Below are 22,039 nucleotides of genomic sequence, written 5' to 3'. Positions count from 1 at the left end.
ACAATCTATTCACCTTTTCAGCACCAGTAGGCTTCTTTCTGTGCAGCCGCACACACACTCAGGCATGCCAAACAAGCATACACAAAAGTTTCAAGAGTGGGGGATGGAGTAAAATATGGAGACAAATTGAAGTGTGATTTACTTTCGCGGAACGGATGTACAGGACTGAGCGGCGGTCATATTTTGTACCGCTATGCGGTACATCTAGTTTTCATTATGTCCCCTAGGTTATATCTGTGGCCTGAAATGCCTTGTATGTGAAAAAAAAACTTCTTCCCAAAGCACTTTTGAATTTATTTCCTCAGCATATTAGGTCATATCATAGATTATTATGGCAATTATTTGAACAGTAAAAATAATAATAAGAGTTTTTGAACTTTAATGTCACTAATACTGATTATTCAATGATTCATTTGAATTTAAATATTTAAAATACTTTCACAGCAAAAATTATATATGTGAATAATTTAGATTAATTAATCACAGAGTATGTAATTAATTAGATAATTTTTTTTAATCGATTGACAGCCCTAGTATTTATTGTTGGTGTTTGCAAGGCTTTTTGTAATTAGCAATTTGTAATTTATGTATTTAAAACAGGGACAGCACACATTAATGGACGTTACAATTTAAATATGTAAGATTGTAGCAGGTGGCTAATTTCCATCTTTAGTCCATTGGGCAGGTTGATGGTCCCTAATAAACAAGAATAAATTAAGTACATAAAACACAGCTAACAATAATAAACAATAAACAAACAATCAGTGTAAAAATCAAGCAGAATTGTGACAGCAGTTTTGGTTTTCCAGTAACCATGTTTTTAAGTGCTTTGGTAAATGAGGTAAGGGTTGACCGTTCACATATTGCACTTGGTATTTTATTCCAGGTTTGAGATGCTCTTTAAGAAAATACAGCTTGTCCAAAGGCACTATGCCTAAATGGGACTATGCAATCCCCTCTAGAGCCTCCTCTTGTTTGCCTGTTTGAATGGACCCTTTTAATACATTGTAGTGTGGGGCTAGACAATGAAAAGTTTGAAATACCAGAACAGAGTCAATGTGTTTAACAGTGTTTTCCCAGATTAACAATTCAAGTTTTTTCAAATCTGACAGTGTTTTGGGTTTTCTATCTAAAACTTGTTTTTTCAAAATCTGACAGTGTTTTGGGTTTTCTATCTAAAGCTTGTTTGTATACTGTTTCAATCTGCTTTAAGCTTATCTTGCAAGCCCACGCCCAGCTTGTTCATATGTGACATGATCAGGGGCGTCAAACTGTGGGTAAAAGTGGGACTGATTATCAGGGCCCCAAAGGGAGAGAGGGCCCTTGAAAAGTCTGGAATATGAGGGGGGGACATGCATGGGGGCCCATCAGGACTGCCTACGCATAGGGCCCAGTATCGTGTGCTACGCCCCTGGACATGATCATTGCATTAAAATATAGTCAAGCAAGCTGCTTCAAAGTTAAGTTATTTCTTATATGTCTAAAATTGGACAGGTTAAACTTCATTCTGTTCACATGATCTGTTGCTTGAAGCTAATTTGTGAGTCAAAGATCACTCCTAGGTATTTTAATTCATGTACAACTTCAAGCTTCATATGTTGTCTTTAGATGGTCATACGACCTAATGTAACTCTTTAAATACAACTGAGAAAAAACTGAAACATCTTGATATCAACCCCACAGAAAAGTTGTTTCTATGCAAGCAGTATGACTCTTCAGTGGCTGATGAAATTGAAGACCACATCTATGACCACTATGATCTATCGCCAATGGAAGCTCTCCAGACGCCGATGCAGGCACTTGTTCAATGGACGACGAGGATGGGGCCTATGTAGGTGCCGGAGTGGGCCGACTTAGAGTAAAGAATGGCCCAATAAGGGGTGATGTAAGAGGACCGAATGCTGGGGAAGGTGTATACACTTCTCCAAAGGAGTTTGGGGTCGGGGCAAAGGCAGAAGTCTACATCTCTACATCTCTGATGGACAAAATAAGCTGAAAGCAAAGGTTCTTAATGGTGGAGTAAGCGCATCTGTAACTAAATCTTCTGTAAAGGCAATGGCAAAAGCAGAGCTGGCCAGTGTGTCAGCCAGTTGAGGCAAAGCTCGGCGTGGGGTTTGATACAGGTGTACAAATAGGAGGTGATGGTGTTGGAATGACGTTTCTTGGAACTGGGTTCAACATTGGTGAAACAACAAGTATATCTGTTATGGGTTCAGAATTAAAATTGAAGTGGCCTTTTTGGTAGAATGTCAATTTGTCAAATGCTGACCCTAAGTGAAACAACAAGTAGGATATAACCTTTTTTTCCCAAAATGTTTGTGGCCTTGTTGTTAAAATTATGTATATTTCAAATACAATTTGTCCTTTGACCGCATGTCTTGCTGGTGTTCTTTGAATTGATATCGGACCAGCTTAGTAATGATGCACAATGCTGATAATTTCATGATTGTTGGAGATTACTGAACTGTCCTGTCACTACGGTAAAGTATGCACTCTGACTGCCATATGAGCCTGGCTCTTTGGCGTTGCGGTCAAGCAGCGGTCATGCAAAGGCAGGTTTAGTACCCCGGAGACCTGCTGGGGTCACGAGTCTCGCTCTTCACTACAATGATGCTGTTAAGTACAGAGTTACACCCAGTTTGAATTCTTGTGTAGGGGTGGAGCCTCATTACAGAAACTTCCTGAAATCCTATCTTATCTCAGTTTAGGATAACATTTAGTTTTGTTGGTGTCATAGAAGTATGTTTCCTAATTGCATTTAGGAAAAAGTTGTATAACATGCCTGTGTGTGTGGGCCCGAGGCCATGGCCATGCCTGAGACTGACTATCTCCTTAAAATACACTGAAAGGAGCATGGGCATTCTTTTGATAAATCATAATTCTGGGCCGGCGGATATGAAGCATGTGCAGCATGCTTCCATGTTTGTTGATTTTCAAGCTGGTTCTTAAAAAGGAGGGCAAGTGAAATGTCACTGTTGGGAAACACCTAAAGCAAAGATCCTTAATATACACTTTATCAACCGTCTCTGCCTAAAGTTTTCTACCCTTTTGAAACCTATGGGACAGGAAGCCAGTGTGTATCTGCACATCCTGATGCCCCCAACTGTGAAAGAAAGTGAAAGGAAAGCGAAAGCCATGTTGGATAAAGGCACAGGCACACTAACCTGACTCCGCCAGATGGATTTGCTCCGCATATCCATCTGGGAACTTTTCATTGAAGAACTTTTGGGAAGGGGCGGACATACTGGTTAGCTGATTGGATAAACCATCTGTCTATCACCACCTTTGTTGGTTATCGACGGGCCAAATCAACCAATTAGATGAACAAAGTATTCTTCTAATGCCGTTTAACATACAATTAAGTTAGGTAACGTGACAAACGTTAAGATGTTTTAACTTACCATTTATGAACCTAATCAACGACAATTCCCATCAAGTTTTCACGGTAGGCCCTACACTTCTGAAGATAGTATATTCCTCCAGTATGAACTGGAATCAGCCGTGGAGGATGTCTGTGTCGTTCATTCCTCCCAGCTGCATGGCTGAGACTCATAGCTTCACAGTTTACCCAGGAATACTTTCTAATTTGAATAAAACTTGCGCGATAGCTATGCTCATCTCTGTGGATGCCGTCATGTTGTTCGTTGCGTCACACCTCAACCCGCCTCAAAGCCAACGCTGATTGGACGTTCGTTTGGTGAACTGCTCCAAATTTTCTTTAACGGAAAGTATCCAGACTGATCTGCGAGTGAAACCCTGAAGCTCGCGAGATCAGGATGGTCTCACGAGGCTACAGGCACACACCATAGTGTGGTTAACTGCAAAATATCTAAGTAAGATAAATAACCTTAAATCAAGGGACTATATCTTATTTTTTAGATTACTTGCTTAATTTTGCACTTGATTGAAGATTTGTGTTATAAGTGATATATTCTTGTTCTATTGGCAAAATATTGCCAGATAATTGTTCTTGTTTTTAAGTAGTTTTTTCCAGACAAGACAAATTCACTTCCAAGATTTTGCTAATAGAAAAATTATATTTCACTCATAACAAGATCAAAAAACTTAAATCAAGTGCAAATAAATAATCTAAAAATATGCATATATTCCCTTGATTTAAGGTTGTTTATTGTAATTAGATTTTGAATTCTCTGATTTTTTTGCCGTGGACCATTTCCACATGGGCAGTCTGACAATGCCATCAATGATCAATATGTCACATATTACCCTAATCTTCACTATTTGGGAGCAAAAGCGGAGCCAGAGGGGTGGCTCCGGGTGGCACAGGCCACCCTTGAGATTCGATTGGCCACCCCAGGTGCCACCCCCAAATCCTAGTCTACGATTGGCCATTAACATGGTCTAAGGCGGGACCTTTCTTCATGCACTTGCAGCAGTTTGAAGTGTCAAACTTCAGAAATGTAAGTGGCAAATACGCTTGCCTTTATTGGCCTACAGGCTACTGCTTGTGCTAACATGCAAAGATATCTATTTACCTATTGCACCTGCCAGTGCCTATTTATCTAATCACACACTTAAGTCGCTGACATTTGCTAGGTCATTAAGTGTTAACTGTATATACTTTTGTAAAAGCGTTTAATGACAATAATGTCCTAATGTAATGTTAAGAAAACGTTTAATTTATGGTTCATCAAGCTTACTCATAAACACTCGTCGCATCTAGGCTACAGGTAGTGATATTCTGATGACATGTATGACCATTCAACCAGTCAAGCATTTATTGTAAAATATTGAAGTTATGGGAAGTTTACATAGCATAGGCTAAACTGTATGTTTCTTTTGTCTCCCATGTCTGTTTTATTCGTCCTGATCAGGAGGGATAAATGTAACATTGCGCACGTTCCATTTTTGCTTAAATAATTCCTGACTGCAGAGCTGGACTGGCCATCTGGCATACTTTTTTTTTTTTTTTTTTGGCCGAGGCGGTCTTTATAAAGTTCATAGTAGCTCGTGACAACAAAACAGCCTGCCTCTGCTCTCAGAGCTTTCTCTGTCTATGATCTGCAGCATAAGTAACATGTAAAATGAAAAACTGAAAAACTCAAACACTGTCCACTTAATCAACAGAGTCAGTATACTGATGAAGGAATAGATTAGATAAATATGGAAGGTTTGCAAAGTGATATCATGCTCCTTTTAAAGAGTATTTTTGGTACTTTTAAAATAGAAAAATACAGTTTATTTTGATACATGGTGTGGCTATGTATTTTATAGTTTATTTTGATACATTTAAAATTAGGGTATATTTGATATTTTATTTTAAAATACATTTTGATGTATTTTTGCCCATCCCTGCCAACAGCCAGAGCAGCCAAGCAGCTACAGTGCTACACTCTGTTGGCTGCAGTGCTACCTAGGGCTGGCCCTGAGGCAGTGTACTGTCAAGTAATGAGGTGATATGCAGGTAGCCAATGTTTAAGTCACCTAGCTGAGTTAGACAGAAGGTGAGCCCTGCTTGCTCTGTTAAGGTATTTCTGTCCCTCCCAAACCAAACTGTGTTAAAATGGTATGTTTAACAGCACCCCTGGAGCCTCATAGGCCTATATGATCCTCAATATTAATCAAAATAGTAATAATAACAATAATATCAATAGAATATTAAATATCAATAATAAAAAATAAACAAATAGACAAAAAGCAGATCAAATTATTTGAACAGCTACAAAAATAGATGGCCATAGATAGCATAAGTTATTGCGGGGGGAAATGTCTTGGATGAGTATATTTGTATATCTTCATTTAATAGAATATAATGGAATATATTTTAATATCCCCATGATGGAATTTGTTTTATCACAGCATAGCCCAGTGACAGACAACTTAGATAATTACCTTTAATATGTTTGTTTATTTGTATTTGCCTTTTATTCAAATACATAAATACATTTTATGTGAGAGTAAGGTATTTGTGTTTTTTTGTCCTTCAATTTGAGTATGGTGTTTGGTGCCTGGTTTCCCTAATGTATTTATGCTAATTTCACACCTTGAGCCTGTTTCTGTTTATCTGGATGTTTTGCCTCATACCACCCTTGAATTAATTAGTGCCTCACTAGTGCCACCCTTGTTAAAAATGTCTAGAATCGCCACTGCTAATATAAAACGTTATGCTATGGTGCATCTGGTCCAACTTAAAAGAGCATAAATGCTGATGACGCCATCTTGTGGAGAATACTGCTAACACACGGAATAGCCTACTAACAGTAGCCTAAGCAACATAAATTATAGCAGTAACTCTTATAGCATTCACTCTACTTAGTAATATTTAGAAAATACTTTGAAAGGTTATTAGGCATTGCACTAGAGGTAGCAGGCCTACTTTGCAAGAAAGAGAGGTTTTCTGTTTTATGGAAGTTGTGACTTTGTTTTTCTGCTCTCTCAGCACAGACGAGGTCCTCTGATGAGTCTGTTGTGTCGACCAGCGATAAATGCTAGGTCGAATTCAAGACTCTTTTCCTCAGTAGTTCCTCATTGGTGGAATGAGTTTCCTAGTGTTCTGCGTTCCTGCGATAGTTTTGGTTCTAAAAGTTAAGATTTGTATATTTATGTTATTTATTTTCATGTTTCATAAGTTGACTTGCCAACTTTTAAAAACTGTTTACTGTTAATTATTGTACTAGTGTAAGGTACCTTGTACACTAGTACAATAATTAACAGTAAACAGTTTTTAAAACTGAGTATTGACCTTAAGGTCAATACTCAGTGAGTCACTTGGTCTGCTAAATACAATAACCATAACCATGTCAATGGCATCTTTTTTGCTTTTATTTTAAATTCACACACACATGACTGATTCCCATCTGTGTGAATTGATAAAGGTTTTCCTTGATGACTTTTACAAAAAGTGAAAAGATAATGCAACATTCAGAAAACAGACACATAGTACTATGTTACTGATTACTTAACTCATTATCAAGTCACTTCGAGATATATAACACCCCATGACTACAAAGGAGCATTAGTACATTGTACAGCAGTCAAATGCTCACATTATAGGGAGTATTTAGTTGCAGTAACTACATAATGCACTCTAAGCAGAAGTGGTTTTAAAATGGAATACAAACCAAGATCAACATTAGTGCTTCTGCCTCAGTACGTCTCTCATAGCACTTGACTTTTTATTCCACTTGTTGAAGTTGTTATTTATCATGGTCCAGCACCTCACACTTGTGCATGTGTGTCTCTGACAGCGTTTCATGTTAAGTCACACATAAAATCAAACACCCACACTACAGAACCCCTGAAGATTGAGTCCTTCTCCAACAGGCCCAATGCCTCCAGTCTCCTAGGGCTGCATGCGGATGGCGCCGTCCAGTCGAATCACCTCCCCGTTGAGCATAGGGTTCTCAGTGATCGACGTCACCAGGTGTGCAAACTCTGCAGGGTCTCCCAGACGGGAGGGGAAGGGCACTTGACGAGCCAGGAAGTTTCGCACCTTCTCTGGCAGACCAGCTAGCAGCGGTGTGGCGAACAAACCTGCGGACAGGAAGCAAAGTTGAGGTCATAATTGAGAATGAGAGAGATAGAGAAGAGAAAAGGTAGAAACAGAAAAATGAGTTACACCTGATTACACAAAGGTGAAGTTGATCAAGTACACACATGAAAGGGTAAATTCTATTGAATATAGCTAGCTAAGCTGTAAACATACATGAGCCAAGATGGAGCATACAAGCTTAATACTAAAAACAAGCCTTTTCATCCAACTTTCTCACACTGGCTGTCTGAACATCAGACTGATGTGTCTTTCCATTTGTCTTTTAAGTCCCCCGCCCGAGTTGGAAAGTGTAAGTTAACCTGCTTTCTTGTGGCAATTCACGGAGGCACAACCCCTTTACCTCGGAGTTCTTGAGGGTACCCTGAGGTAGCCATACGACCTTACGACAAACATGGCCGCTCTCATAGTTGAGATGAGATGACATGTATTTTCTTTGCATTTGTACTGTGTTGGTCATTTTAATGTCGATGCAATGCTCTTACACACTAGATTACATTGCTGCTTCAATCCGGTCACCAATTGCATGGTCTTGCTGTGCGTGCAATACAATGTAACGATTAGTTTTCCAGCCAGTTTGCTAAAGAGGCTACATGTAACACAAAACAATAACAAAGGCGAAATTGAGTTACTAAAAAAAGTTTTTATTATTATCGTAATTCACATCGACCATACCCAACAAGGGAGAATGAGGGACGTGTTCTCGTATTCTAGACCAGTGGTTCTCAACATTTTTTCAGTGATGTACCCCCTGTGAAACATTTTTTCAGCCAAGTACCCCCTAACCAGCGCACAAGAATTACCACTACGCTTCAACCACGACTCCATCGTTTGAGTTTTGAAAGTGATTGACAGGTGATGGCGGGTGGCATATGACAGGTTGGGTCGGACCATCCTGGTATGGTGGTGACTCTGGGTTTTTAGGATAATAAAATTGAATAGCCTACTGAAATATAAAATTCATTTTATGAACTTATATTTTCCTGAAATATTTATTAAATAATAGGGCTGTCAAAATAACTGATTAATTTCGATTAATTAATTTGAGAAAAAATAACTGATTAAAAAAATTAGTGCAGATTAGTCGATTCCGTATGACCTTTGACCCCGAGCCGTTCTAGTCAGTAAAATTACACTGTAAAATGAAGGAGAAGAAAATGTGCTGCCTGGATCTTTGATTGGAATTGGAATTTACTTTTAAAAAATGGCCTGATGGTGTTGATAAAAATAAAGTGTTGAAAATAAAGTCCTCTGCAATGTCTGCAGCAAGGAATTTCCATATCACCGGAGTTCATCAACTCTATAGTCGCACATCAATGCAAAGAAATAAGTGTTGACATTGAGGGGAGTGTTAATTTATTTTCATTGTGTCCCCTAGGTTATATCTGTGCCCTGAAATGCCTTGTATGTGAAAAAAAAAACTTCTTCCCGAAGCACTGTTGAATTTATTTCCTCAGCATATTAGGTCATATCATAGATTATTATGGCCATTATTTGAACAGTGAAAATAATAATAAAAGAGTTGTTGAACTTTAATGTCACTAATGTTGATTATTCAATGATTCATTTAAATATTTAAAATACTTTCACAGCAAAAATTATATATGTGATTAATTTAGATTAATTAATCACAGAGTATGTAATTAATTAGATTCATTTTTTTAATCGATTGACAGCCCTATTAAATAATTGTTTTTAAAGTATTTTTGCATGGATTCTACTTTTTAAATATATGTATATTTTAAAATCTCACGTACCCCCTGGAGTGCCTTCACGTACCCCCAGGGGTACGCATACCCCCATTTGAGAACCACTGTTCTAGACAAATGTCCAGCACTAACAAGACTGCTGCCCTGGTGGCATCCATGTTCTTCCCAAAAAGACTACAACCCCCAGTGTTTTGCGCTAGCAACTCATTCGTACATGTCGCACGGGTGGGCGCACGAGACTAATGGAAGAACCCATGATAAACTGACCAGGAGCAATGGTGACCACACGAATTCCCATGGGAGCAAGGTCACGGGCGATGGGTAGAGTCATCCCCACGATGCCACCCTTGGATGCAGAATAGGCAGCCTGGCCCACCTGGAGACATCAGGTACCCAGATAAAAGGATGAGACATAAAATAACAAATCAGTGTGGAACAGCAGGTTACTTTTACCAAAGTAAAACATATAATACATATGATAAAAATTATGATAAGGTAGAAATTGAATTTGAATGGAAAAGTAGCCATACCTGTCCATCAAAGGCGGCCACACTGGCTGTGTTGATTATACAGCCTCTGTGTCCATCTGCGTCTGGCTCATTTTTGGCCATTTCACCAACAGCCAGTCGGATAACATTAAAGGTACCTCCTATGTTAACCTATGACAACAAAAAGATTTAAAAATAAACACATCACAACCTTTTAACAAAAACACTATAAGCAGGCAGCAGGAGTAAAGCACAAATGTCAGACAGTTCAGATTTCAGGTCCAAAAAAAATATTTTGCAATGCATCAAATGCAACTCACAAGAAATACAGTGCAATTATCCATACAAAGCAACTCACAGTAATAACGCGCGTGAAGTCCTCAAGGCTGTGTGGAAGGTCCTTTTTGAAGTTGTATGTCTTCACGGCGACAGCGATACCAGCACAGTTTACTGCCAAATCCAGACGACCAAACTTCTCCCGAGCCAGGGACACGGCCGCGCGCACATCTGACTCTGAGGTAACCTACGTTGCACAGGTTCATAGTCAGGACGGGCAAGAGCATTACCATTTACATTTATTCATTTAGCAGACACTTTTATCCAAAGCAACTTACAACAATGAGGAATAACATTCAAGCGAAATTGCAAGAGACTTAAGGTACTTCAGGACTTTTTCTCTGCTGCTTAATTCTATATACACTCTACCTCCACCTCACTGTGATTTTAACTTCTAACAATCAGTGCTCTGTTACAAGTCTACTTATGCCCCATCTTTTGTTGTCCGTCCTGTCCCTTGTCTGTTTTAAATGCAGTAACTGCACTTTATATATATCTATAATGTGTGTGCACTAAATGTAGCCTCTCTCAAATATATTTTTATATATTTTAAATGTAACACCACTGGATCCATGGTGGAACGTTGTTTCGTCTCACTATATACAGTGGATATGGTTGAAATGATAATAAAACACACTTGACTCGAGGTAACAATACTACAACAATAAATACCACTACCAGTAGAAGAGATTGTAGAAGTGTGTAGTGTACTTTGAAGAAGATAGTGGTAGAAGGAGGTGGAAGGGGAAGGGGGCGCATGGTAAGTGCATGTTAGGTGTGTTGGGTTGTTAGAAGTGTTAGTAGAGGAGGTACCTTAGAGAGTTAGGTCTTCAAGAGCTATTGGACTATAGAGATGGATGCCCTTGCTCTGGCAGCACTTGTAAGTCATTACACCATTGAGACACTACAAATGAAAATAGTCTGGATTGCCATTTACATTTAGGTAAGTGGGTACACTACCCCTTGGGGATCAAAAAAATATCTATCTATCTATTTACAAGGGGCGTCTAGAAAAACATTCTCTGAGGGGAGCACTGGCTTATGCAGATGCTGTGGTGGTGGTAATGATGATCATATAAACATCAAACACTATCCAAACAAAATGATCATGGATTCTGTGTGGGGATGTAACACCAAAAGAGACACTGCCGATTGCTGTGTTCATTACTTCAGCCGGGTTGACATTGTGATCATGACACACACAAAAAGAAACACTGCTTTCAAAATAAATTAAATCTACTGCATAATTTAATCAATTTATGAACGTTGACAGACAGAAAGACAGAGAAAGTTTCGACTATCTGGCTACTGTATTTTCAATGACACTTACATCAGCGGGGGCAAACGCACAGCGGTCGCCAAGACTACTGGCCAAGTTGTGTCCCTCTGAACTAGGCAGGTCCAGGATCACTGCGCTAGCCCCTTGACTGACCAGACGTTCCACGGTGGCCCGGCCCAAACCAGAAGCTCCTCCAGTCACCAGCCCAACCATGCCCTGTCAGACACAAGGACACTCATTAATTGCACCGTTCTGGTCTCTGAAGTTTACTATCAGGTATACAAACTTTCGGTGCTGCTGTTGTATGCCTTGTTGGAGTGGAGTACACTGTATAATACAATAGTCAAAAAAATGAAACATTTATTTCAAACAATATCCACTGATGTAGTCTTTCCATTGTTATCCAATGTAACTAGCTTGTTAGCAGCTAGCTTAGATAGCTATTCGTAGTACCCACAATATGCCAAAGCAAGAGCATTGGTAGCTGATGTATTCCATCATCAATGCTATATCTAAGTAATGAAACTAGTCTCGTCATAGTAAGTTGCACTAATGCATGTAAGAAACATAGGCCAATCACGCTCTTATTATACTTCAGTCACCGTGAAAACCTTCCGTATTAAGTAACGTTACAAGTTTTTATCTGGCTAACCACAAAGTTCTGTTGCTAACGTCAGTGGGATGTTAGCTAGCATCTAATTTATTCTTTCTATGTATAGCAGTATTCCACAGTATACAAATCCCGTATACGTTCCAGTAGTTGGTTTATACATGTAGTTTCTTTGACGCTTACATGTTTTGTATAACTTGTGAACTACCAGGCTCTCTCACCTTGACACTCCTGATGTTCGCCATGTTCACAGACCAACGTTGCTCCCGGTTCACTAGCAACGTCCGATTTGATTCTCTGTTGTAGAATCTTTGCAGAGAACCTAGCAAAAGTGCTCAACCAATGAAAATCCTTCTATCCAAAACGCCTCTCTCTGGTCTTTGGCTTCAATGCAAAAGATTGACAGAAAGCTCATCCAATCAGAATTGAGCTGGCAAGACGAAAAAGGTCACTTAGGGCAACCACTGATCTATAAAGAACACATAGATCAGTGAGGGCAACAGCTTAATGCTTAATTTTTATTCCCAAAGTGTTAATTCCTCATGAATGTGTTTATGATGAATCCAAATAATTTCACATTACGTACAAGGCTCTTAACAGATGTTTCAAAAACAATGCCACTGTCTCAATCATGAAAAAAAAAACTCACAACATTACGTTTTTTGTTTTTATTTTATTTTCAAACAAACAGATCACACATTAACTAAATCCTGGGCATCATGTTGTTTCAGAACACAATGTTATTCAATATCAAAAAAAGTGACAGGAAAGACAATAAAACCATGCTAATTTTGAGTTGCTGATGCAAAGAAGCTCTGTTATGGAAGGCAGTAAGCTGTATAGTTATCTCCAGTAAGGGGGGTGAGTCGAATCAAATCCCCAACAACACAACTTACTACCTCAACACAGCAAAGCCATGTAAAAAAGCATGTAAAGCAATCATCTTCATCTTATGAGAAATAATGTAAGTGTGGAGTAGAGATCCAGTACCAAATACGGTCCCTGCCATGCCTGGCAGTGGTGATAAAGGTGCGCAAAGATCCAGCCTTCAAATTTGTTCATTTTTTCCATGGTCATACCAGAGCACAGTATGCCGTTACATGGTAGCCGTAGGAAAGACAGTAGACTGTATAGTTATCTCCCAGATCTGGTGTGATCCCAAACTATACAAACTACTACCTCACCCCACAGCCCCCACCAAGACTACCACAAGGTGCCCTTGTGCCCAGCCCTTGGATGCCATTTGTCACTGGGAGAAATTGTTGGCGTCTTATCAGGGACTTTACCTGCTGAAATCCCAATGTGGTAATCAGTGACTGGAAAAACAGAAAAAGAGATAACAGGAATGAAAGACTAAATTAAAGCAAACTGTTAAGACACTCACATGAAGCACTGTGTTGCAGAATTCAGTTCATATAATTTGGGTTCACCTCAATGTCGAGTTGTCGTGTTCCTCTTTTCAGTTGTTTCTTAGGTGTAGGCCTACACTAAAACAAAGGACAGTGCAATTATGATAGGTTATGTGCAACCTTCCAATTTTCGAGGTCCTCCATTTTCAGATCCATAGAGCCTACACAATGATTAGAGACATATGCTATATAATACCCTAGCCTTGGTTGGTTGTTTTCTTTAAAAATGGTTATATAAAATAATGTCCCTTTTTGTGTCAATTAATGACCGCGACCTTGCATCTGGTTTTGGACACCTAAATGAATCAACTATACAGATGTAGAACAGGATTGTTTAACTGACTGACGTCCTCGCAGAGGGCCCCTAACATACAATTTATACAACCAGACAATCACCTTAGTGATGATTCAATTAAATCACCAGTCAGAAAAAAATCCGACAGTGTGAGGCGTATGACAAGTCTCTCACCTCCTCTAGCACCAGTCGCTGTCACCTCAAGAACTATAGCCTAGATCTCACATGACGTAGGGTGTCCGACACAAAACAACAAATTGGGTAGTATACAAATAAAACCGCAACATAACCTTTCCAGTTAAAATGACTTAAATTGACTAATCAATAGCGAATAATTTGATCCACATAAAACAGTCTTCTACTTTTTGCTTAGAAGTCTGACTTCCAGGTCATGATTTGCCAGGGTAACGTTACTGCTATCCTAGCTAGACCATGCATAACCATTCGATATCATGGATGGGTAGCAGCTAAGCTTGCTACAACTTATTACACTATGCTTACTCAGCATTTCCATACTCCCATTCCGTATCCAGACTGCAGACAAATAAAGACCGTACTAAGAGATTCTATTTGAAGCTGCATAACTCACACAACCCCCAGCATCTTGTTGCCAACTCATCAAACTTGCGGTTGCTATCAGCTAGTTAGCTAACGTTATAACGTTACTGCTACTTGGCTAGAAATGATCTGCTACTGCTAGCCAGACAGCTAATCAGAAGGTACGATTGCAATTACGCGAGTCAATAATTAACCCAGCATCCATATTTCCATACAAATACAACAGACACAATATGTATTAGCTATGTTTTTTAAGCGTCAGGCTGAACATCATTTCACTTACTGTGTATTGGAAGCTGGCACGTTGGCTCACCGTGCTAGCCAACACGGAGTAGCTCAGTTTACAGAAAGACGAAAATTAAAAATGGCGGTCCACAGTGAAGGCAATATGGAAAAACAAATCGTTAGTGAATCTTGGTCGACTAAAGCCAACGTATTTTTTCCATCCACTGATATTAAACCAGAACAGTTGGTCATACGCTGAATCTTTTCAAGCATCTTTCCAGATGCAACACGAATAAACGGTCTCTCGACTAGAGTTGGCATCTGTTAACGTTATATTTGCTTCCGCCATCTTCCACCCAAAGTAGACGCAGATCGTGAACTGTCGCGAGACTGAAAGGGGTAGTGTGATTTCCAGGGTGATTTCTCAAAAGTGACAGAAGTCAGTGAAAGTATTTACTACCTATACTCGAAATGAATAGTAGAAAATTAACATGCCATTTGCCAAACATTAAGTTACTGTATTGTAACTATATTGTTGTCCACACATTCTGTTAAAACACTGCTAAATATAGGCTACTAAATTATGCATGATGAGTGGAGGTGCAAAACGCACACCAGAAAAGGAGGTGCTGGCAACCAGTAAAACACTTGCAAAAGGAGAAAAGTGCCGCAAACTCCCGAGTTACACATGTCACATTAAAGACTTATGTGTAACTTGGGAGTGTGCGGCACTTCTCTCCTTTTACTAAATTATGCAACCATGGATGATGGTATAGTTTCAAAAACTACACACACTCAGGGATAAAAATGAACAAACACATTTTACTAAAAGAATAAAATTTATTTCAGCACTGTAAGTCATTTCCCAACCGTACAAACAAGACTGCCAACGTTGACTCTCTCTCTCTCTATCTCTCTCTTTCCCTCATGGCCTACTGGCTTTCCTCCCCATCCACTGTGAAATCAGACCACAACAGCAAGACAAATAATTAAAAAAAAAAAAGTTTCTTTCCAAAACCATCTGGTGCTTTCTTTAAACTAAAAATGAGACTTGTTAATATCAATCTGAATCATAACAGCAATAATTATAATGATGACAATGAGATTACCTCTCATTACACAAGCTCGTTGGTAGAATTTGATACATACATTAGAACACCAGTTCTGATGAACGGATCACTCTTCCAATTACAGACGACAATATGTGTTGCCTACAAATGGGTCATACGCTAATTTATCCGCCCAAATAATGATAATAAAAACTAAAAATAAACATGGGAGGTGGAGAAGGGTGCTGTGATGAGCAAAGACCACATGAACATCTGGAAGGTGGTGGGTGAGCCATTGTACACAACACTTCATCATAGGCTTAAAATCTGAAAAGGCAGGTACAGAGCAGAAAGCTGGTCCTGCAGTGTTAGGACCCACAGAGTCAGGATTTGCATGGGGAAAGGAGGTTCTTGGGTGAGGCTACACCAAAAACATATCCCACACACACAACTACAGAAAACAAAGGGCATTGCTCAACTCACTGAGTGTGTGTGTGTGTGCACATGTGTGACCATGAGCAAGTGTATGTGTGTCCAAGAACATCTTTAGAGTTTGTTTTACAGCACTGAACATGAATGTGTGACGTTAACATAGGTGTGCTTTTAGAGCGGAGGGTATGTTTGATAAGCAAGTGAGAGGCAGATGTTGGGACTTGTCTGTATCGAGACCTGTGTTCACTCACAAGAGGATAATGACAAAAAATAATAACATCTTAATTCTTAGTAATGAAATTGGACGATACAAGACTTGGCCACTTTTCACCAAAAAGATGTAAACATCACAAGTTTCCTTCATGCGGTTTCTTGTCATGGACCCATAACATGTCTTTCACATCTCTATATTAATGTAAATATATATATACCATATAGATTTTGAAATAACAAAATGTATCTAATTTTGGGCCGAAACCAATAGATAAGAAAAGTATGCACTTTGGTTCAGTTGTAGAGATAGTTTCTTCTGCTTTGTGCAAGGGTGCAAGGTTCAGCCTGAATGAAATAGACTTTACTATATTCAAGGCTGAAAAAAAGATAATCGCAAATGGTCTGAAGAAACAAAACAAATGGGAATCTCAATTTAGCCAGGCGATAATTACATCATAATGGTGAAGTGGTCAGAAACAATACCATACAAAATACAAATAAGGAAAATTGCAATCATTACAGTTTTGAAAATATCTATCTGCTAAGCGTATCTGATTACTAACTGTAGGAACAGTAGAAGGAGTAGCAGTTTGTAATAACATTAGAAAATAGTAAGAAAAGCATTTTGCACAACTGAATGAAAAACCATAGAGGGATGTTATTTTTGTTCTGCTGAAAGACATTTTTCTCATGTTCTGGCTACGGTTACATACAGACTGGTTATCAATGTTAATATTACTCTTACTGTTAGTATAGTGGGTTAAGGATATAGTACTGAAGTCAAGGAAAGAGAGAGGCCTGGATATACCAATGGAAACAGAGAAAAGATAGAAGTAAATAGATACACGGTATCACGATTAGGGTGACGTGGGGTCTGACAAAGATAGAACTATCACTATTTCAAACTGGCTGAAGTGACAGACCGTGCTATAGTGAAGGATTTTGTGTGAGTGGACAAGTGGATTCAAATCTTTCAGGACTACAGAGATGATCAAATCACCAATCACTGGTGTACATTGTCCAGACGACAGGGTGGTAGAGCGATGCTCTGCAAATAGGTGCTTACACGCAATGTATCAAGGCGTTGCATGAGGAAAAAGGGAATTACTGTTTACGAAACACCAAAGCTAGTTTAAATGATTAGAAAGCGATAACACCATATTACTATAATCCAACTATTATCGTGCCAATTTTAGCATGTAAATGAAAGCAATTTACTTTTCCATTCAACTCAAGAGTGAGCAGGTTAGAAATGAATTCTTAAATGGGGAGAAAATGTTAGGAAATGAAAAGAAAGAAGTAGTTTGGGAAAGGATAAATTGAAATCCAAAACATAATAACAATAATCACTAATCAAACATTGAAATAATCAACTAAAACAAAAATGACAACATTCTGGACAATACACCACCTGTGTAAGTGAATGTGATTTCTTAAAATTATTCTAGCTAGTGTCTCTAAGCGCAAAACACCAAATGTGAACATGTCTGTATATGTTTATGTGTGTCTGTGCTCCAAAACTGAAGGACCACATGTTACATTATTCTACATCCAGATCAAATTAATCAGTATACGTGTCCAATATTCACCACTAACCGCGTGCATTCAGAGAACTGACTGAAAACGCACCATCACCTAATATCACAAAATGGAGAGTATAACATGATGAGCTGAACTTTCAGTGTGTATGTGTGTGTGTGTAGGCATACATGAGACTGTGTGTGCACTTCTGTGTGTGTGTCTCTCTCTCTCTCTCTCACTTTAAATGTGTGTTTGTGTGCAAGTGTGGTCTCTGCATGTGCTTGAAAAATGACGAAAACCTCCCATTTTCACACTCAAGCACTGCTGTCCACCATTTTACAATGAAATGCAATAAACATCCTGTCCTAAGGTCCACGTTCATCGCAGTTAGGTTTGTGTATACTGTACAATACTAGTCTTAGTATACAGTCAGTCATGCTACTGTCTAAATTAGTCTGGCTCTTTTACTACAGAACTGTGAAGTATGTCCAGTACTGTCATATACAAGCTCCTTCTATAAGAAACGTAGACTTTTGTACTATCTGTAATATTTAAATCCTATTATAAAACCTATCAATTGCAAACCCTTATTTAAACTCTTGCCTCATCAATTGAATACACTGAAAGGGGCTTTTTAAAGTGTATCAGTGTAGCAACACATGACATGGGGAAGGGTCACATCCCACAGGGGAAAGAGCATTAACAATATACATCAACACTTAAATATTAAGGGTTTCTGTCACACCTTGCTTAATATATCTTTTCATATATATTTTTTTGTGGCACAACAAGATAGATTATTTAATATTGTAATAAAATAAGGTGCTTGTCAGTGACTTGCCTTTCAGCGAATTTGTTTATTTTATGTTTAATTTACCGAGGGCTTATACTACATGCTGCATATTTGATTTTTGCCTTTCTAAAAATCCACACGTATGTCCACTTAAAGTGACTTTCCAAATTACAATGTAGGCCTGCTCCTTTTGTTGCTACACCCAACAATAAAACAAAAATTCAAAATCCATTTAATCAAAGGTTGGTAATTAAGTAAAAAGGGTTCTTTTTCTAGGGCATGTCCCCAAAAAGGACTAAAAGTGTCTTGGGTTTTAATGTTTAGAAGAAGTGCTTTCTGTTTTCACTTTTAATTGATTTTTTTTTAACATTTCATTTAAAATTTAAAAGGTGCACAACGAGTTTTACAGCCACAACAACTGAAGAGCTACAGCGCATGGTCACAAGGGTATGGAGAGGCACAAGCACAAGGGGTCGGGGGCGGGGACGTCTCGTTTTTAATGGTGATGAAGGTAAAAACATCACCGTCATTTTGAGTCATATCTTCATTCTGAAATAATAGTAATAATAATTATAAAGAAAAAAAAGACAAACATAAACAATTTCAGCAATGGTTGGGAATGCTGGTTAGGCACAAATCAAGCACTGATGGCCAGAGGAAAGAAAGAAGTCGACGGATCGCAGATGGTGTCTCATTGGCAAAACAGAAGTGACGTTCAGGATGGGGCCTCTTAGCAGATCAACAGGGGCACTTTGTATTCCCAACCATTGATAAAACAACTCCACTAACATTGTACGAGAGCACTGCGATCCCTCACACTGGGTGTATATATATATAAATCTATGTGTACTATACACATACATAACTACAATGACATTGACTGGATATATACTTTTTTTTTTTAAAGTTTGAGCATCTGCCTCCACTGATGTTCTCCTCTAACTCAAAGATGCCTCCATTTTTTATTTTATTTTTTTTGTTTAGTTGGTTAAGCCAGGTTGGCGCATTACACAGGGGAGAGGACCGCTGACATTTTTTTTTTTTTAAAACAAAGCTTGGCTCCTTGGCTTGCACTCTGTTCTCACATTCAAATGGGTCAGACTACATGCACACACGTCATGCAGACACGAAGGAGTGGGTTGGGGTGGCGGAAAGGGGGATTCATTTCTGGACAGTTTGACTGTCAGAAAGCACAAAGGGGGCCGGCCAGTATATGTCCACTGACACTCTCACTAACAAAAGGCTGGGGGCTCTTCTGAAGATTTAAAGCATTTGTACAGTCCTAATTCATACAATAAATAAATAATAAGTGCCATTATGTTTACATACAATCAATAAATCTTTTCTTTTGGGGGACAGCAATGGAAAAATACAATTGGATTTCAAGGGTGGGGTGGGGGCTTGCATAATTCTTATATATTTGTTTGGGTTGGCGGTGCCGTAAGGTGCTTTCTCTGTTTCTTTTGGATTTTGTTGTTTCTCTGTTTAGAGCAGCGCACAGAGTTGGTACCAACCAGAGTGCTCTGGGGCTGTGGCAGTGCAATGCTAGGCAAAGGGTTTCAAGAAGAAAAACAAAAAAAACAAAAAAATAAAAACATGTCAGAGAGGAGGGCTGTCCCCAGGCAGCTGTTTAGAGGGGATATACAAAAGGACTAGGCTTGTAGTGCTTTTCCCACCCCAAACCCCCATTCCTAACATAGTCTCTCTGTCAAAGACGACCTCGGTGATCAATAGCACATCAGATATCCTACGAAACGGGGCTGGCTGGCCTCTGAGTTGGAATGTACAGTAGTAAATACACACACACACTCACACACAGGGTGACACAAAGGAATGACACACTATGCTTGACCAACTCAGAGTCACTAGCTCACGTCTCTGTAAGAGGGGTGAGGTCACTTACACTAGTCCACAGTTTCATGTGTTGGCTGCGGGAAACAGAGAGGCCACCAACTGTGTGCGATTCTTGCTCATGCAGCACAAAAGCTGATATATAAACCGATATAAATCGCAAGTCCTGTACCGCTCTAAGCTAGAACGTTTTTGCAATGCACTTTAGACGTCACGTGGCAATTTCCTTAGTGGGCGAGTTTTTTCTTTTTTTCTTTTTCAAAAGACACCCAAAATAAAAACAAAACAAAATATGGTGCTTTGGGAAAACAGGGGCAGCTGTAGCCTTTTCTGGCAACCAAACGCTCAAAACTGACAGTGACTTGTTTACAATGTTAAGGGAACATAACAGGCATTTAAAAAAACAAAAAAAAACAATAACACCGCAGCTGGTCACAATGCAAGCACACTGATGCGGTGGGGGTGGTTGGGGGGGGGGGGGTGTTGCAGCAGAGGACTTCTCCCAAGGCTGTACATTTCAGAGCACAATAAAATTGCCGGATAAACAGGTGACAAGTAGACCACTGCATGTTCCACAAACACCCAGATGTGTGGCCTCCAGCAAATGTAGCATCGTAAATTAAACCGATTCGCGACAGGGAAATTAAAACTGGCTACTGCGGCCCCTTGGATTTAGGATTTTTGCAAGGAAAGGCAGTCTAACACGCATCACTCTCTCCTCCTCTTTCAATCACTTCTGTTACATTATCGGGAGATTCTCTTTTTCTTTCTTTTACTCCTCCTTCTGTAGTGCACCCTCAGATGGGCAGTCATCAAGGCAACAAGGGGCCTCAACCTCAACCCCATCTCCTGATTGGTTGTCTCTGCTGGCTAAGGCACACTGGATTGGCTGGGCCAGAGGTGGCAGGTCCAGGGGCTGCACAACGGCGGTTCCTGGGGAGCTGCCATTCAGCTGCTGGGGCGCCATCACAGCACCCTCCACAGGTACGGGGGGCAGCGCAGCCCCCGGCTTGGCCTCCTCCGTCAACTTCAGGGGACTGCTGGGGGGCGGCGATGACGACAGGGTCTGGAGAGACACAACCAATCTGCATTAAGACCACTGAACTCTAGCCATTTCACTAAATATTCATGTGTGGTCAGTCCAAATCATGTTACTACTGTACACATTACTAGCACCAAACCATAGTGTTATTAAACTGGCAATTTTCAACAACTGTAATTGCAAAAATGTCAATATTTCAGTTCCCAAAATTTAAAACAGAGGTGCAACTGTGGAACCTTAGGTCACCAGACATTCAGATATGACCAATTTTTTTTTGTGTGTGCCTGTCTTTCATTTCTTTCACACGACTTACAACATAAATAATGCATTCATATGCTAGTAGTAATGTCAGAAATTAACCTGTTTGTAGGCCTCTTAGAAATGGATGTTGCATCTTGCATTTAGATGCACACTCAATCGCGCATCCATGCAGGCAAAACGTAGGACTCAAATGTGGCGACGGCACACAACTTGGGAAAAAAAAAGTTTACTATGTACTGGCGGTGATAGCCTACAGTTAATGTGAATCACGGACAATAACCAAAGAAAGGAAATTGCACCTCCATTCACCAAATAAAAGCTGCGATAGTGTTTCTACATGTTGGCACAAAGTCTTATAAGTCTTAGGTATGAGCTACACCAGGCGCGTAACTGAAGCGTTCCGTTCGCGACGTGTAAAATCCATTTTAGATGAATGGTCTATTTTTTTCGAACGTACG

The 22,039-nt window shown here is 39.4% G+C and overlaps 2 protein-coding genes across 5 annotated transcripts in view; both read right to left on the bottom strand.

Annotated features, from left to right (window-relative positions):
* Positions 1–6,761: 6,761 nt before the first annotated feature.
* Positions 6,762–14,772, bottom strand: hsd17b10 (hydroxysteroid (17-beta) dehydrogenase 10). 4 transcript variants are annotated; one of them, XM_076276308.1, is made up of 8 exons: positions 14,478–14,772; positions 13,317–13,419; positions 12,154–13,221; positions 11,374–11,538; positions 10,066–10,230; positions 9,750–9,878; positions 9,487–9,595; positions 6,762–7,494 (listed from the first exon to the last, which is right to left on the bottom strand). In XM_076276308.1, exons 3-8 carry the CDS (start codon positions 12,175–12,177, stop codon positions 7,304–7,306), a joined length of 783 nt encoding a protein of 260 aa, XP_076132423.1. In that variant the 5' UTR covers positions 12,178–13,221; positions 13,317–13,419; positions 14,478–14,772; the 3' UTR covers positions 6,762–7,303. The 4 variants fall into 4 exon arrangements, with proteins under 4 accessions (XP_076132423.1, XP_076132422.1, XP_076132425.1 ...); XM_076276307.1 differs by having other exon boundaries at positions 12,154–13,248; positions 13,363–13,419; XM_076276310.1 differs by having other exon boundaries at positions 13,317–13,414.
* Positions 14,773–15,239: 467 nt separating this feature from the next.
* The window catches only part of fam120c (family with sequence similarity 120 member C), a 31,918-nt gene continuing 25,118 nt past the window's right edge, over positions 15,240–22,039 (bottom strand). Inside the window, exon 16 of the mRNA XM_076276853.1 lies at positions 15,240–21,344. Coding sequence (XP_076132968.1) covers positions 21,051–21,344 — 294 coding nt within the window. The 3' untranslated portion in view covers positions 15,240–21,050. The remainder of the gene's footprint in view (positions 21,345–22,039) is intronic.

Source organism: Alosa pseudoharengus, unplaced genomic scaffold (assembly GCF_046254945.1).
Source record: "Alosa pseudoharengus isolate Yale_2024_CS ecotype anadromous, Long Island Sound unplaced genomic scaffold, YU_APseudo_1.1 YU_APseudo_1.1_scf_9, whole genome shotgun sequence".
NCBI lineage: Eukaryota > Metazoa > Chordata > Actinopteri > Clupeiformes > Clupeidae > Alosa > Alosa pseudoharengus.
This window is presented reverse-complemented; position numbering and strand designations above follow the sequence as displayed.